General features: G+C 47.6%; 3 protein-coding genes across 5 annotated transcripts; 1 reads left to right on the top strand and 2 right to left on the bottom strand.

Annotated features, from left to right (window-relative positions):
• The first annotated feature begins 229 nt into the window (after positions 1–229).
• Positions 230–3,887, top strand: CCDC189 (coiled-coil domain containing 189). The gene is made up of 9 exons (XM_027842239.1): positions 230–595; positions 1,035–1,066; positions 1,315–1,380; positions 1,602–1,771; positions 2,633–2,703; positions 2,898–3,014; positions 3,130–3,190; positions 3,280–3,363; positions 3,674–3,887. The coding sequence occupies exons 1-9, from the start codon at positions 383–385 to the stop codon at positions 3,868–3,870; spliced, it is 1,011 nt and encodes a 336-aa protein (XP_027698040.1). The 5' UTR covers positions 230–382; the 3' UTR covers positions 3,871–3,887.
• A 37-nt stretch (positions 3,888–3,924) lies between these two features.
• PHKG2 (phosphorylase kinase catalytic subunit gamma 2) lies at positions 3,925–10,505 on the bottom strand. Its single transcript, XM_027842232.1, has 9 exons — positions 10,297–10,505; positions 7,758–7,933; positions 7,422–7,476; positions 6,732–6,797; positions 6,383–6,546; positions 5,231–5,321; positions 4,987–5,140; positions 4,770–4,895; positions 3,925–4,550 (listed from the first exon to the last, which is right to left on the bottom strand). Exons 1-9 carry the CDS (start codon positions 10,389–10,391, stop codon positions 4,266–4,268), a joined length of 1,212 nt encoding a protein of 403 aa, XP_027698033.1. The 5' UTR covers positions 10,392–10,505; the 3' UTR covers positions 3,925–4,265.
• A 1,500-nt stretch (positions 10,506–12,005) lies between these two features.
• On the bottom strand, positions 12,006–14,201 carry TMEM265 (transmembrane protein 265). 3 transcript variants are annotated; one of them, XM_027842207.1, is made up of 4 exons: positions 13,747–14,201; positions 13,447–13,555; positions 13,064–13,237; positions 12,006–12,503 (listed from the first exon to the last, which is right to left on the bottom strand). In XM_027842207.1, exons 3-4 carry the CDS (start codon positions 13,232–13,234, stop codon positions 12,342–12,344), a joined length of 333 nt encoding a protein of 110 aa, XP_027698008.1. In that variant the 5' UTR covers positions 13,235–13,237; positions 13,447–13,555; positions 13,747–14,201; the 3' UTR covers positions 12,006–12,341. The 3 variants fall into 3 exon arrangements, with proteins under 3 accessions (XP_027698008.1, XP_027698002.1, XP_027697994.1); XM_027842201.1 differs by lacking the exon at positions 13,447–13,555 and having other exon boundaries at positions 13,747–14,200; XM_027842193.1 differs by lacking the exons at positions 13,447–13,555; positions 13,747–14,201 and having other exon boundaries at positions 13,064–13,439.
• Positions 14,202–14,344: the final 143 nt, after the last annotated feature.

Consider the following 14,344-nt stretch of genomic DNA (forward strand, 5'->3'; position numbering starts at 1 on the left):
AAAGTACCATAGCAACCGTCTCCATAACCATACTTCCTCTGTCCCAGTAACTCCACCCTCTTCCTTATTGGTAATATTGAGAGGACCTCATATGTTCGCGGCGGAAAATACTGCGCTTGCGCAGGATTTTCTCATTTATTGGTCCGCTCTTCACTCCTGTCACGCCTTTACCCCGCCTTCATAAGTCACCTTAGCGACCACCAACCCAAGCAACGACGCTTTTGACGGATTGGCTGAACCAAGACTATTTCTGGGTCCCGATTGGCTGACGTGTTACCACAGGGGCAAGGCCTCAATGCTCTGACCCGTAGCCTAGGTCTGAAGGCACACAAAGCCGAGGAACAGAGCCACGGGGGCTGGGGAGGCAGCAGTAGGTGCCGCAATGAAACGAAGAAAATCAAGTGGAGTTTCCGGACTAAGCTCTGTTGTGGGATTGGGCTTCAGCCCAAACTCCGAGGAGCTGCTGGATGCGGCCCGGGGCCTGAACCAGCAAGCAGAACTGAATTTGGAGATGGAGAAAGAGCTAAATCAAGAGCTACATCCGGAACCTGGGGGAGAAAGCAAAGAGGAGGAGCTGGGCGCCACCCTGTTGCCGGTGAGCTCGGGACACGTTTGTTCGCTCATGGATAGTCATCAGGGACTTTTATTTACCCCTAGCTTTCCCAGTTGCGGGACCGTACGCCTGTAATCCAGAGGAGCGGGTCGGGTCAGCTTTTAGGACTCCAGGCCCCTTAACGTTCTGAGCCTGGCTAGTCTTTGCAAGGCTCCAGCCCCTAACTTCTCTGCGAAGAACTGCTGAAGCCCGGGCAGGAATGGCCATGTTACCCTCGTGATATTTTCGCTGCATCCCAGGGAATGGGGTGGGGCGTGCCTGGCTTGTGAATACTCATGAGCACATGAGCGTTCACGCGCCGGGGACTGAGAAGCTCGCCTGCTTCGCGCCCTCGGATTTCCTTTTAGAAAGCCCAAGAGCAGAGAACCCTGGGGCCCCCGCTAACCTGGCAGCATTGTCACACAACCCTCTTTCTCCGCAGCCGCCACTTCCTCCGCCCCGGATCTGCTTGTGGTGAGCTCGGGGCTGGGACTGGGGCGGCGGGTGGGCTGGGAGAGATCAGGGAAGGGGGTGAGCAGAGTGTAAGGGAGTGTTTTAGAACCACAGAGTCATCCAGGCAGACATAAGGAAACAGGCCCCGAGAGGACCAAGCAGAGAGCGACAAAACTCAAGACTAGAATTCGGGTCTCATGACTCTCAATCCAACCGGCATGTGGTGGATGCCTCTTCCAACCGCCTTGCTTTCTCTTTTCAAATGGCAGGAAATACCTGGATGTACATTTCATGTACCTACTGGAGAAAACCACCACCTTGGAAGAGATGCAGGAGTACGGGCTAAGTAAATTAAGAGGGTTCGAATAGATTACCTCAAAGGTCCTCCCCCCACCCCAATAATCTGTTTCTTTGAATGGATGAGGAAAACAAGGAGGGAGGGAGCTCACACCAGGAAGAAAGATAGACCTTCCTAGGAATCCAGGATGGGGTAACTGAAAAGGATCTTTTACTGCTGAACTGGTTGCTCTCTACCCTCACCTTAATCCACCCCAAGGTTGCTGGCAGAACTGCTAGGCCTGGGGAAGGCTGACAGGAGCCCTAGGGAGGCAGTGATACTGGATATGTTTTGCCACACCTTGATCTTCTGCCGGCAACAGCACTTCTCTCAGGAGCAGACCTCGGCTGCTTGTGCTCTGCTTCAGGACCTCCACAAGGCCTGTATTGGTGAGTCGAAGTGTTAGAGCCCCAGGGAGAAGGGCCTTGCAAAGATTATTCAGATCCAGGCTGAGAAGGGTGGGTGGAAGGGGCTGAGGTAGGCAAGGTTGGGCAGGGGTGACGGTGAGCATCAAATGGTGCTAGCTTGGTACTGGCTGGGCAACTGCAGTAGTAAGGGTGAGGGTGAGTTTCTCTGGGTTCAGAAGTGAAATGAACAGTAACCCAGAAGCCATATCTCTAATTTATTCTGTAGTCATCATTTGTACATAGTTTGTTGTTTGTTTTGTTTTGTTTTTGCATTTGTCTCCATTAGGTTGTGAGCTTCTTGAGGCAGAGACTGTTTTTACCTTTGTATCCTAAGTGCTTTGCACAGTACTGTGCCTGACACATAGTAGGCACTTAATGGTTGTTAATTTGACGTGTACAGAACATGAAGGCTATCAGAAATAAGGTTAACAGCAGAATATTGGGGGAGACCTCAAGAGTTTTACTTCAGCCTTATGTGGAAGGGCAAATAGGCCAAGGGAGGGGAAATCACTTATTCCAGGTGACAGTGATGGGTAGTAGTGAATAGAAATAGCCTTGGAACCAGGAAGCCCTGGGTCCAAGTGTTACCTCTGATATACACTAGCTGTGTGATACTGAGCAAATAACCCAAGTTATAACTTCTCAGTTTTTAGGCAACTCTTTTAAGAAGTTGCAGAGAAGGTGCCCTCTTGCATCAGCAAAGGGAGTAACCTCATCCCAGAGTTCTGTATATCACTACAGTTAGAGACCCAATCCCTATTCCTAGACCTAGGTCATTTCATTCCTTTTTTTCCACATGGCTGAGGGGAGTTATAACTGTCACTTATTTTTCCTTCTCCACAGCAACCCCCTTGGGCAACGTGGAAGAATGTTTCCAATTTTTCACCAACCTCCTCTTCTGCCATGGAGTCAGGGTCAGTCCCATCATAGTGGAAATGAGAAATCTGACAAATTTAGAACATCCTCATCCCAATGCTGTAGAATTTTTTATTTCCCTCCTTTACCTCAAGTCCTAGGAAGCCAAAGCTGTAGTACTCTCTCCCTTTCTTTGCTCTGAAGGTTCTGTAAGAAAAAGAAGCAAGCTATATATTCTTACCCTTTCCCACAGCGGCCCCCCTTCAGCGTTGACCTATTTGGGGAAGAACAACTGCTGAGCCTATCAGATTATATCATCAACACCTACTTCCGTCATTTTAAGCTCTACAAGTATGTCTTCACTCCCCAGGTACTGGTCCCATAGGATACAAGAAACCTCCCAGTCTATTCCTTCTTCCATTTCCCTATCTTAACATAGTTGTCATTCCTTTCTTCCTCCTCCAAAATTCACTCTGCTCTCCCAGGTGCGGTTAGACTTGTCTTTGAGATATGTAGGTCTGCCTGAAGTAAAGCCCCCAGCAGATGGTAAGTAGGGTAGAGATTAAAGTGGGCCTGGGAAGAGGATTGGGAAGCATGCCCTAGGGCTCATGGCTCTCCTCCCTTTCATTTTGTAGTACAAGGGGAAGAAAGGGTAGTGGAGACAGCATCTCCTGTTCTAGAAGAGCCAGCACCAGAAATCAAAACTGAGCAAGAACCAAGTAAGGCATCAAGGGGCACCTGTTTCCCTAGGCCTTCCCTGGGAAGCTATTTTCTTTCTTATCCTGTAGAAAAAAAAAATTCTTCTGCTCACAGTCTTAGTAGGTGGGCTTCCTTCTGGCCAAAGGGAGCTCCTTAAGGACTAAATTGAAAATACTGAATTGAGAATAGTGTATTTCCTACCTCCCAGGACACTCATTGGTCATGTCACCATGACATCATGAATCCTTTCTCCTCACAACTTGGGACTGAGGTTCTCTTATGTAAAAGGTTCCTTCAGCTCAAATATGAACCACTTTTTCAACAACCCAGGTCCGGGTGATATACTCCGAGATTTCATCTCAGCCCAGCTTACCCAGGAGCTGGGACAACTCAAGCAGTTGGTGGAGGAACGACTAAAGGCTGGTGAGGAGCAGCTCAATAGCAGGCTGGCTGCCCTTGAGAATCCTACCTTAGTCTCCAAGAGCAAAAACAAAGCCAAGTCACCCCTGGAGCATTTACCCAAATAAAAGCCTGGGCCAGAGAAGTACCCTGTCCCTTCCCCCAGGTCCTCTTCTGAGCACCTTCTCACTCCACCTTGAGACACAACTTGTTTCCCAGTGTGCAGGATGATTTATTTCACATGAAAAATGGACAGCAACAGCAAAGATATGAATATCATTCTCAGCTGGTCCCTTTTCCTTCCATTCAAGTCCTGTAGTCCTGAGCAACAGTGATGGGGGCATAGCACTGGTCCCCTTTACAGTAGCATCATCATCAGAGAGCACAAGAGACGGGAAGAATGCCTTCAGCCAGAGTCCAAAGTGACTGAGTTGACTGAAGCCCTCAGATTGGGAAACCTGGACTTCCCAAGCCTCTTGGGCTGGGAAGCAGACTTCTGGGGGCTCCAGGATGGAGGTCTTAACTATGCAACAATAGATTCATCATCAGTGTTGGTTGGATCTCCCTCCTCTTCTGGATTGTAGCCCAGGTATGGGCCAGGAGGCCGGTGTTGGAAGAGGGCCGCCCTGTTCTGTTGCTCGCCCTTCTTTACCCAGTGTCCATAGAGGCGGAAGGCACAACTGTCAATGAGTTGTCTTACTGGTCGAAGCCCATATGGGTCTCCTAATAGAGCTCCCTTGGTCATGGGCTTTACCCGGCGAGCGCTCAGGGCTACTCGGCCTGCAGCCAACACTGTCCATACTGCTACCTGAGAGGGAAAAAAAAACAAACCACAAGAAAAACAAGATCATGGACACACTAAAAGTATGAGTTGACACCTGTGAAGGATAGTTGGGTCCCAGGGAAACAATATCATCTCTTATCACCTAGGTGCAAGAGAAGGGTAAAGTGAGGTACATGTGTGGTAGTAGTGGGTTTTGTTTTCCCAGCAGCCTCTGTCTTGTAGTATTTTCTCTCTGTTCCTTACCCTGAATCGCTGAAGGGGAGAAAGGCTCCAGGCCTGGCTACCCTCACAGCGTTGGAAGAAGGGATGCTGCAGGGCCTGCTCTGCAGTCAGTCTTTCCTCAGGGTCCACCTGGAGCAGCCTTGAGATCTAAGAGAGGGCAGGGGCCATGAGACACTTCTTCCCTTTACTCCTGGACTACTTCAACTCCCCCATCGCTTTCAGCCTTTGATCTGCTCACCAGGTCTTTGACAGTTGCTGATCGGTCATCCCATTCTGGTGACCTGAACTGGTATCGGCCCTCCATGATCAATCTTAGCATCAGGATCTGGCGTCGATGCCAGAATGGGGGAGAGCCAGCCAGGAGTGTGAACAAGATCACCCCACAGGCCCAGCTGTGAAGGGAAGACGACCAGGTTTAGGAGCTGGGGGGTGGGGGGGATGAAATTGGGGAAAGAAGACCAACCAAGTAACTAGTGACTCACAGGTCAACCTCCTTGCCATAGCCAGGGTGGGTTTCATCCATGGAGCACTTCAGAATCTCTGGGGCTAAGTATCCTGGGGTCCCACACAATTCTGGAGAGATAAGGACACATTAGCAATACTGCTAACATCCTACTGCTGCCCCCTGGAGCTTTGGTTACTACAACTCCTAGCTAGTTTCCCTACCTCTAGGCTTTCCCTCTCCTCCAATCCATTATATTTGTAGCTACTGGGAAGTGTCTCAGATATTATTTTCCTTTTATCACCCTCCCAGCTGAAAATGCCTGCCTGGCCTCCTGTTCACATATTTGATCAAATCCACAATTTCTTTGACTAGATAGACATAAAGGTCTTCTCCAACCTTATTTCAGTCAACTAAATCTGTTTATAATCCCACACATAATTTGCTCATTTCTAACCTGGAATGCATTTTTTCTTGGAAAATCTATTTCCTCTGTGAAGGTTTCCCTAGTTACCAACACAATTTCACACTCTCAGTATCTTAAGGACACAATATGTGTAAGTCACTAACATTAAAATGGGAATGTTTCAGGGAATGTGGTAGAATGATTAACTCATTTTTCTCAGCTAATAAAAGCTCCTTGTTTTAAACCTTGTTACTGAAAATCCTTTCAATAATACACTATAGTTCAAGGAACTAACAATCTTTTGTTGGTAGGAATCTTGTAGAGCTTCAGGGAGGTACTTGCTAAAAGTCAATAATGTTTGTCTAATATTGTAGACAAAGGAAACTAGACAGAATCTGTAATGACCCCAGGTCATATAACTTTTAAGTACGTGCTTTGAATAAATTGCTATTAGTTTATTTTAACGTGATTTATCTGTTTCACCCAGAAATTGAGACTATCTCACAGTCTAACTGGGGCTTCCCACTTGTTGCTGGATTCCAGTTAACTGAGGCTCCATCTTTTGTTCTGTACTTTTTTTGACAAGTTGTGACTATTTCTAAAGTTATCTCACAAAGATCTCTACCCACCTAGAATGAGTTCCTTGAGCACAGGCTTCTACACATCCTTAATGACTTCTCCTTTCTTCTGTACCTAAGGTATGTGCTTCCCAGTCACCTTCTTCATCAGGTCTTTGGCCCCTTCCCAACCAAGATTTAGCTGCTCAGGATGACTGACTCCCCCTACCTCGAAGTTTCTCGCCAGGTTCCAAGTGGCAGGAAAAACCGAAATCAGAAAGTCGAATCTGCAAACTGTCATCTAGGAGAATATTCTCAGGCTTCAGGTCACGGTGCACGATGTTGTTGGCATGAAGAAAATTCACAGCCTCCAGCAGAGACCGCATGATAGGCCTGGGGGGAAAGCCTTCTCCTCTGCAGTCTGAGCCAGCACCTTTCAAACCTAGCAGTTCTTTCCCCATCCCCTCCTTTTTGTGGGGACACAGAAAGCCTTTTCCCTTTCAGTTCCCTCATTCCCTGGGTACCAGGGCCTTTGCCCTTCTCTTCCCTTTGGTTTTCATCCCGAGTCTCCTTTTTACCTGGCCTCTTTCTCTGTGAGAGCAACCTTCTCTGTGAGGTAGTCAAACAGCTCTCCTTTCCGCATTCTAAAAGATGAAAGATCAATGGGAATATGATGCATCTTGATGGGAAGCTAAGGGGAACCAGTCATTGCATCCTTAAGTTTAGTTAAACAAATACTTATTAAATGCCCACTATATGCAAGGTCATCACAGTACTAAGTGTCCAAGACAAGAAACAGTCTCTTGATAGTTTCTACTCTTGGAAGAAGCCAAAGGGCCTATAATGTGTTCTACAACTGACAAGCCTAAGTTTAAAAAAATGAGGGGATCCCTCAGGCTCATCAAACAGGGCCTGCTTCTTATGGATTGTCAAAGCCCCAGAGAAATAGATGGCCATTACTTAGTCACATAGGCTGTAAACCCCGTGAAGTATTCAAGGGTCTGTTTTAGCTCGGTGATGTGTCTTTTTCAATGCCTTCCTGATTAAAGGCATTACCTTAGGGTTGTCATTTTCACTCTTAGGAAAGGAGGCACAGAAGGCAAAAGAAAAAAGGAGGGAAGCCTGGGAAGCAGGGTCCAGAGCCATAGAAAGGAAACTGAGAAAGATGTGGGGAGCAGGCTGTCACACCTACAGAGGGATGACGTTAGGGAAGTGGGCCAGGAACAAGGCTATGGAAAGTTTTCAAACCTGGGCAGGGAGATACTCACAGGTCAAACACCAGGAACATGAAGGTAGAAGACTCGTAGGAATCGATGAGGGTGACTGGGGAAAGAGGGAAAAAGAAAAGGAAAGGCACAGAGAAATGGAAAGGAGGAGACACATTAAAGGTGCTTTTTTTTACTGTTAGAGATGGGAGCTATTATAGGAAAAGGAAAAAGATGTAAGATGGGGAGTTACGGGGTCCAAGGGTTATGCATTCATAATGGCACAAAGCCAGAATGGGATGAATAAGCAATGTTGGGGTAGGAGGGAGAATCTTTTTGGGGACAATTCGGGGCTGGTCAGGGTAACTGAGTTATCAAAGAAAGGAGGTATAGCCTCACTGATGTGGGGGTGGCCAGCAACCTGGCGCAGGATCTGGGTTTCTCTTCGAGTTGCTTCTCGCACCTCCTCCAGTTGCTCAGGACTCAACCTTTCAGCAGTAACCTCCATGATCTTCACTGCAAACTCCTGGCCAGTAGCACGGTGAACACAGCGCCTGACCACAGAACTTATGCCCCTGATTGAGGGTGGGGTGGGGGAAAGGACCAACAAAAAAAAAGGGATGGTAAGAGGGCCAAACTTTTCTTCTTACTGCCTACCATTTGCACATTCTGCCACCCCCTAACCACCTGATAACCTTCCTTGTACTTTATCCTTGGTTCAGATCACCTTATGGCCTCTTCCCAACCCTCTATCTCTTATCCCCTCCTCTTTTTCCAGCTGTCTGCTTAGATAGAACTTATCTATAGGAAATAAATCAAGAAATATTTGTTGATTAAAAGAATATAAGGATTGGGAGTCAGCTTTGCCACTAACATCATAATACCCAAAGTTATACAGAAGCAATCTGTTTCTTTACCTAATTTGAATTTATGATAGTGATTTAAGGTTTGTAAACACTTGTCTCAATACCCCTATGAGACAGGGGGTGCAAATATCTCCATTTTATAGGTGAAGAAGTTAAGAAGCAGAGAGGTTCAATGACTTGTTGAGGGTCATTATGTCTATTAAGTGTCAGTGTCAAGATTCAAACCCAGGCGTCTCCTGGCTACATGTCCAATGCTATTCCCACTAAACAATGAAGCCTGTGTCTCTCTTCAACTTCATATGAAGACAGTAATACCCTGTGGTTTTGGGGAGCATCAAATAGTCCTTCATATTTGTACAATGCTTAGATAGAAGCATTTTTGGGGTGGGGGAGGGAAACAATTGGGGTTGAGTGACTTACCCTAGATTACACAGCTAGTAAGTGTCTGAGCTGTGTTTGAACTCAGTTCCTCCCGACTCCAGGGCCAGTGCTTTATATTCACTGTGCCACCTAGCTGCCCCGATAGATTCTTGCAAAGCAATTGCCCATCCACAACAATCACAGTATCTCAGTGTTAGAAAGGACATCAGAACCTACATATACTTTAATATTTATAGTAGCATTTTTTGTAGTTGTAAAGAATCAAAACCAAAATAGAAGCCAACTGATTGGGAAATGACTAAACAAGTGGTGGTATATGAATGTAATGAATTATTGCTGCTCTGTAAGAAATAATTAATATAAAGAATGTAGAAGCATGGGAAGACTCACACAAACTGATTCAAAATAAAGTAAGCAGAACCAGGAAAACAAAACTATGTAAATGGAAAATATAAACAACAGAAACTTGAAACAACAATGACCAAACTTTTGGCCCCCAAAAGGGAGAGGAAAGTGTACTTTCCCCCTCGTTTGCAGAGGCAGGGCATCGTACAGAATGTGGGACTTAGTTGACATGTCAGTTTAGTTTCACTGAACTTTTTCTCTTTATATTCCTTGTTATAAAAAGTTGCTTGGATGGGGAAGAGGGATATGTTGGGAAGTGAAAGGGATGTGAAACAAATGCTAGCAATAAAACTTTAAATTTTAAAAGAAAAGACCTCAGGGGTCACATACAAAATACACCTAAACATAAGCACCACGTCTACTATCCCTGGTTGAATGAATGACCCTCAGCAATTGTCATGCCAATGCATAAAGATCTCCTGCAACCAGGAGGTGACAGGCTCTTCCACTTCTATACAGCTCTAGTAGTCACAAACGTTTTGCTTATTCTAGACAGAAATATGCTCATCTGAAACTTTGCTATCCATGGCTTTTAGGTGTTTTCTGGGACCAAGCAAACAATAGATCTGTTCAAATCCTATCTCTGTCACTTCCTCTGTGACCTTAGCAAGACACTTTCACCTCTCTGGGGCTCAAGTCTTTCCTCTATAAAATACAGCACGGGGATTAGATGACCTTTTTTGCTATAAATCTATGATCCTAAATCGAATCCCTCTTCCATATAACAACCCTGGGCCTTGGTTACTCTAGCTGTAAGAGGAAGAGGATTGGACTACATGACTTCTAAGGTTCACTCGCTCTAAATTTAAGATGCCAGGATCCTGGCTCAGTCTTCTCCAGGTTTAACAGCCTTTAACAAGTTTCCTATGGCATAGTACTTGCTCCCAACTAGAAACAGGGAGGCAGGAAAGAAGGTTTTTGTTTGTTTGTAAATCTCTAATTTATAGACGAGGAAACCAGGACCTAGAGAGATGATCGTACTTGCCCGATACACACAACTGAGTCAGTGTCAAAGCCAAAGGCTGGAATTCTGGTCTCCAAATGCTCTTGCTGCGGCAGTGGGGTACTGTCTTTCCTCTCAAATTAAGTAACAGCTCTGAAAGCATTTCCGCTTTTTATTGGGGAGGCCCGGGCTCCAGCTCTGGCAGTCAGCACAGGTGTGCCCTTTGGCCAGTCACTTCTCCAGGTCCTGTCCCATGGGGGTGAGTAAGGAGCTGAGGATCTCGAAGGTCCCTCTTGTCCCCAGGACGGCGGTGAAAGCCAGCCCCCCCCCCCCAGGGCCCTACCTGCCAATGACATCCTTGGGGTCGTACTTCTGGTAGAACTCCTTGGCTGCAGCCCAGTCGGGGAGCTCATCCTCCGGCCCCACGTCCAGAGTCATCTTGAAAGACTGCGGAGCCTGCGAGGACACGGAGGGGAGGGCGGCAAGGGAGGGGAAGGAGGGCAGTGAGGCCCACCAGCCCGAGCTCCGGGGCTGAGACTAGGGGGACACACATCGGGAGTTCCTGAGGCGCCAAGCGAGCGGCTGAGGAGCCAGGGTCCTAAGGGAAGGGCAGGGGGCGGGGGAGGGGGGGAGGGCACCGGGGAAGACGCTGAGAGCCTGAGCTTGGGGGAGGTGCTCTAAGAGAAGCCTGGGGTTCAGGGAAGGGTTGGGGGGAGGGAAGAGGGAGAGGGGGGATGGGGGGGACGGGTGCGGAGGGAAGGGGAAAAGGGGGGACCGCGATGGCGGGGAGGAAGAATGGGACCGTTGGCACGCAGGCGCACTGGGAAGGCGGGGGGGGGGGGGGGGGGGGGGGGGGGGGGTGTCTTCGGTGCTTCGGGGTCTCCAAGAGGCGGCTCACTGCAGGATTCCGGGCGCGCTGCTCCAAGTCAATCTCCACCGGACGCCTGGGCCTCAGACTCCACCCCTACCCTTCTCAGGCCGAGCCCCTCAGCCTATCAGACGCCGCTTCCTCTCTTCCACTCCTCCCCCCCCGCCCCAGTTCGTCCATCTCCCGGTGGAGGGCCCGCGAGCACTAGCCAGTAGGAAGCCGATCCTGGACCCAGAGGGAGGGGGCGGATCTTGCCCTTCCCCGGACGGGAAAAGTGAATGTTTTGCCCAATCGGCGCGCAGCAAAAGCAGGCAAGTGGGCGGGACACGTTCGACTTGGGAACCCTGGTTAAGGGACCCCGGAAGTGAACAAGTTCATCAGTAGATACTGACGTTTTTCCCAAGTTGGGTATCCACCGGCGGGGTTACGGAGAGTGGCACTTGGTACCTGCACCGGGCCCATCCTAGGTTACACTCGCCCCCGGATGATTCATGCCCCGAGGCATGGTTTAACCTGGCCCAGGGACCTCAAGCCAATCCTATCATTGACAAAACAGAGAGCCAGCCAAGAGGAATCCAGACCCACGTTCACTTTTGTTCTCCAGGCCAGGCGCCCTTCGAGAAGCCTATGTGCTGTCTCCATCCGCTAGCAACGGGGAAAAGAGCTAAGTCTTATCCCACACCCTCTATTTTGCTGCAGGTTTCCTCCCTAATCTGCTGCAGCAAGGTCGTCTCGAGTTTGGGGGAATGGTGAAATGTCTGATCCCAGAAAAGCTTTCACTTCCAACTAACCGTTTCCCACTCCCTCGCCTCCAACAACCTTTTCCTTGCTTTAGCCCACTAAATACAATGCTAGTTATATAGCATCTTGCAAGTGTCTGGGAGACAGATGAGTTCTAGTTCTGACTTATTAACTGTGTGACCTTGGACATGTCACTTAATCTTGCGGAGGCTCTGTTTGCTTATCTGTAAAGTCAAGGGGGAGAGTGTCAGGTGAAAATAAGGGTTTGTAAAGTCAAGAGGTGCATGTGTCAAGTGAGAAAGAATCTGTAAATAGTCACTTCATATTTGTTGAACTGAAAAAGGTTCAGTACCAAGGTTGTCTTTCCCACCCTCTGAAATTGAACAGCTATCACCAGAATCAGGGGACAGAAAAAGACGGTGTACACCAGCCATACAGAGGCATTTCCTTCCACCTAAAAAAAATTTTTTTTAATTACGAAATTAATTGTAATGAAATCAGGGCTGCCTGTTCTCCAACCCCATGTCTGTGCTTAGGTCCCATGGGCAGGAGCGAGTCCATTCAAGTCCAAACCTTTTTTTTATCATATTGATCGACTCTCTGTTGTCTGCATGCTGGGAAGACAGCCTCTGGAAACCACTTTTTGAAAGGTGTTTAAATACCCTCCAGGACCTGGAGGACCTTGTTCTTCTGGTCAGGATGAAGGACCTTGCTGTAGGTGAGGATCACCTATGATGCCACAGGGCAACTTCATGTTGTCCAAGTTTGTCACAGTAGGGTCACTCTGCTTGGGCAATGGCGTATGATAGAAGCCAGAGGAGCAGGGGTCCCAGTACAAGTACTCCAAGCCACACTGCAATGCTAGCCAGGGCAAGACGCCTGGCTCGATTCCCCAAGAACAGTGCTTCCTCTGGTTTCCCAGCCTTATGTCGTTCCTCAGCCTGTGAAGTCAGGACCCCAGATCAGTCAGCGCTTTCCTCTCATCCTTTATTTAACTGGCTCAAAACACAAATTCTAAGTTTCTAATTTATTAGTTTCTGAGAGGTGCCTCAGCTCTGGTTCTTCTCAGTTAATTATAAAATGGACATAATTTATATTTAACTCAATCCCTAGAGTTACTGTAAATAGTAAATGAGGTAATGGTATGAAAACACTTTAGCTTTATCTAAGTGTGGGATGGTACCATTAGGTGCTCCTCCATTTTTTATCCTTTTCTACCAAATCCACAGTATTTGAAGGGTTTTTTATATAGCAAAGATGGATGAATAAAACATTTATTAAGTGCTTATTAATGTGCAAAGCACTCAGAGTGCTGTGCATAGAGATAGTCCCTGCTCTCAAGGAGCTTAAAAATACCTGTTTTGCTGCCCAGGTTGTAGGTTGTCTTACTTTTGCTCAACTGCATCCTGCCATCCTCCATTTCACCCTTTTATCCCACTTCTTTTTATCCCAACCACCTAGCCCATCCCTGCCCTTTCCCCACAAGTCCCACATCCCTCACCTGGACAGCAAACACAAGAGCCACGACTCCAAGACAGGAGCAGCCGAAGATGACGCTAGTGGCTGCAAGACATCGGAGCGAGTGCCAATTGCAGCCAACAGGAGGTGAGGCTGGAGAAGGGTCAGTCTCTATGCTCACCAAGGTCTCCAATGCCTTTTGTTCTTCTCCCATCACCTGTAGAGGACAGTCTGTCAGGGTATTTGGGATCCCAAGCACTAGCTCTCCTTTCTAGATCTCAAATCCTCTTTAAGAACATCAAGTAGCATAGCCCATTTCTCAGGAATGTTGTCTGACCAGGAATTTTCTTAACAAGTTTTTGCAATGATTCATGCATGAGGTGGTTCACTGGCTAAATTCTTTCCCTAGGACTTCCTTTTTCTTACCTTTTCTCCATCACAGGAAACAAACTGGTATGCAAATAGTATTGTCCAAATTAATCACTGTTTGGGGAGACACTTGGTAGATAAATGGGGAGGAAGACTCCAGGAGAAACTGAGGAAAAAAATAGGTGAGGAAGTGGGAGGAAGGAAAAAAGCAAAGGAGGGTAATAAATGTGTGGGAGAATTGAGCTTAAGTCAGTCTAGGGTTAAAGTGATATAGTTCTGGTTAATGGGGAAATGAACAACGATACAAGAGGTTTGTGATAAAGCCAGGGGAAGCCAAAGAGGAAGAGGGATTCTTACCTGGCAGTAGGTCCCTGAATTTCAGCTCCCAGCCTCTTGGTTTTGGTTTGGCTTGGGTGGAGATATCTCCTTCTGACTCAGGGATCTGAGCCTAGGGGTGGGGCATGGCTCCTTATCTACCCACCCTAAGAGCTAAAGCTACAGAGTGGGGTGGGGCCACCTCAAACCTGTTTGAGCAGCAGGGCGAGTCTGGAAAATGGAAAGCTGACGCTAGAGGGAGGGAGATGCAAGATGTTGAAGCTAGGCTATGCCAGACTTCAGGGAAGAGAAGGCAAGAATGACTCATTGGCAAAGTATACTATTCCTAGGTATACAAATCTGAGCTTGGGGTGGGGTGGGAGGTGGGGCTGGAATCAAGAACTACTGGGAGATGGAGGGGGATGAGACAATTCGATTGGACGGCATAATGTTCTCAGAAGCTTGAGTTAAAGATTTCATTCAAAAGTGTTCTAACCACCTTAGGTCACAGAAGGGTAATAGATGGTTGGGGCAAGACTGAAGAAATGGATGAAGCCCAAGTCCCATCCCACCCTCCAGCATCCCAGGAAATCAGAAGCCTCCTTACGCTGATGCTCATACGGAAACTAAGTTTATTATT

This window comes from Vombatus ursinus, unplaced genomic scaffold, assembly GCF_900497805.2.
Source record: "Vombatus ursinus unplaced genomic scaffold, bare-nosed wombat genome assembly UNPS02004836.1, whole genome shotgun sequence".
In the NCBI taxonomy this organism is placed as follows: domain Eukaryota; kingdom Metazoa; phylum Chordata; class Mammalia; order Diprotodontia; family Vombatidae; genus Vombatus; species Vombatus ursinus.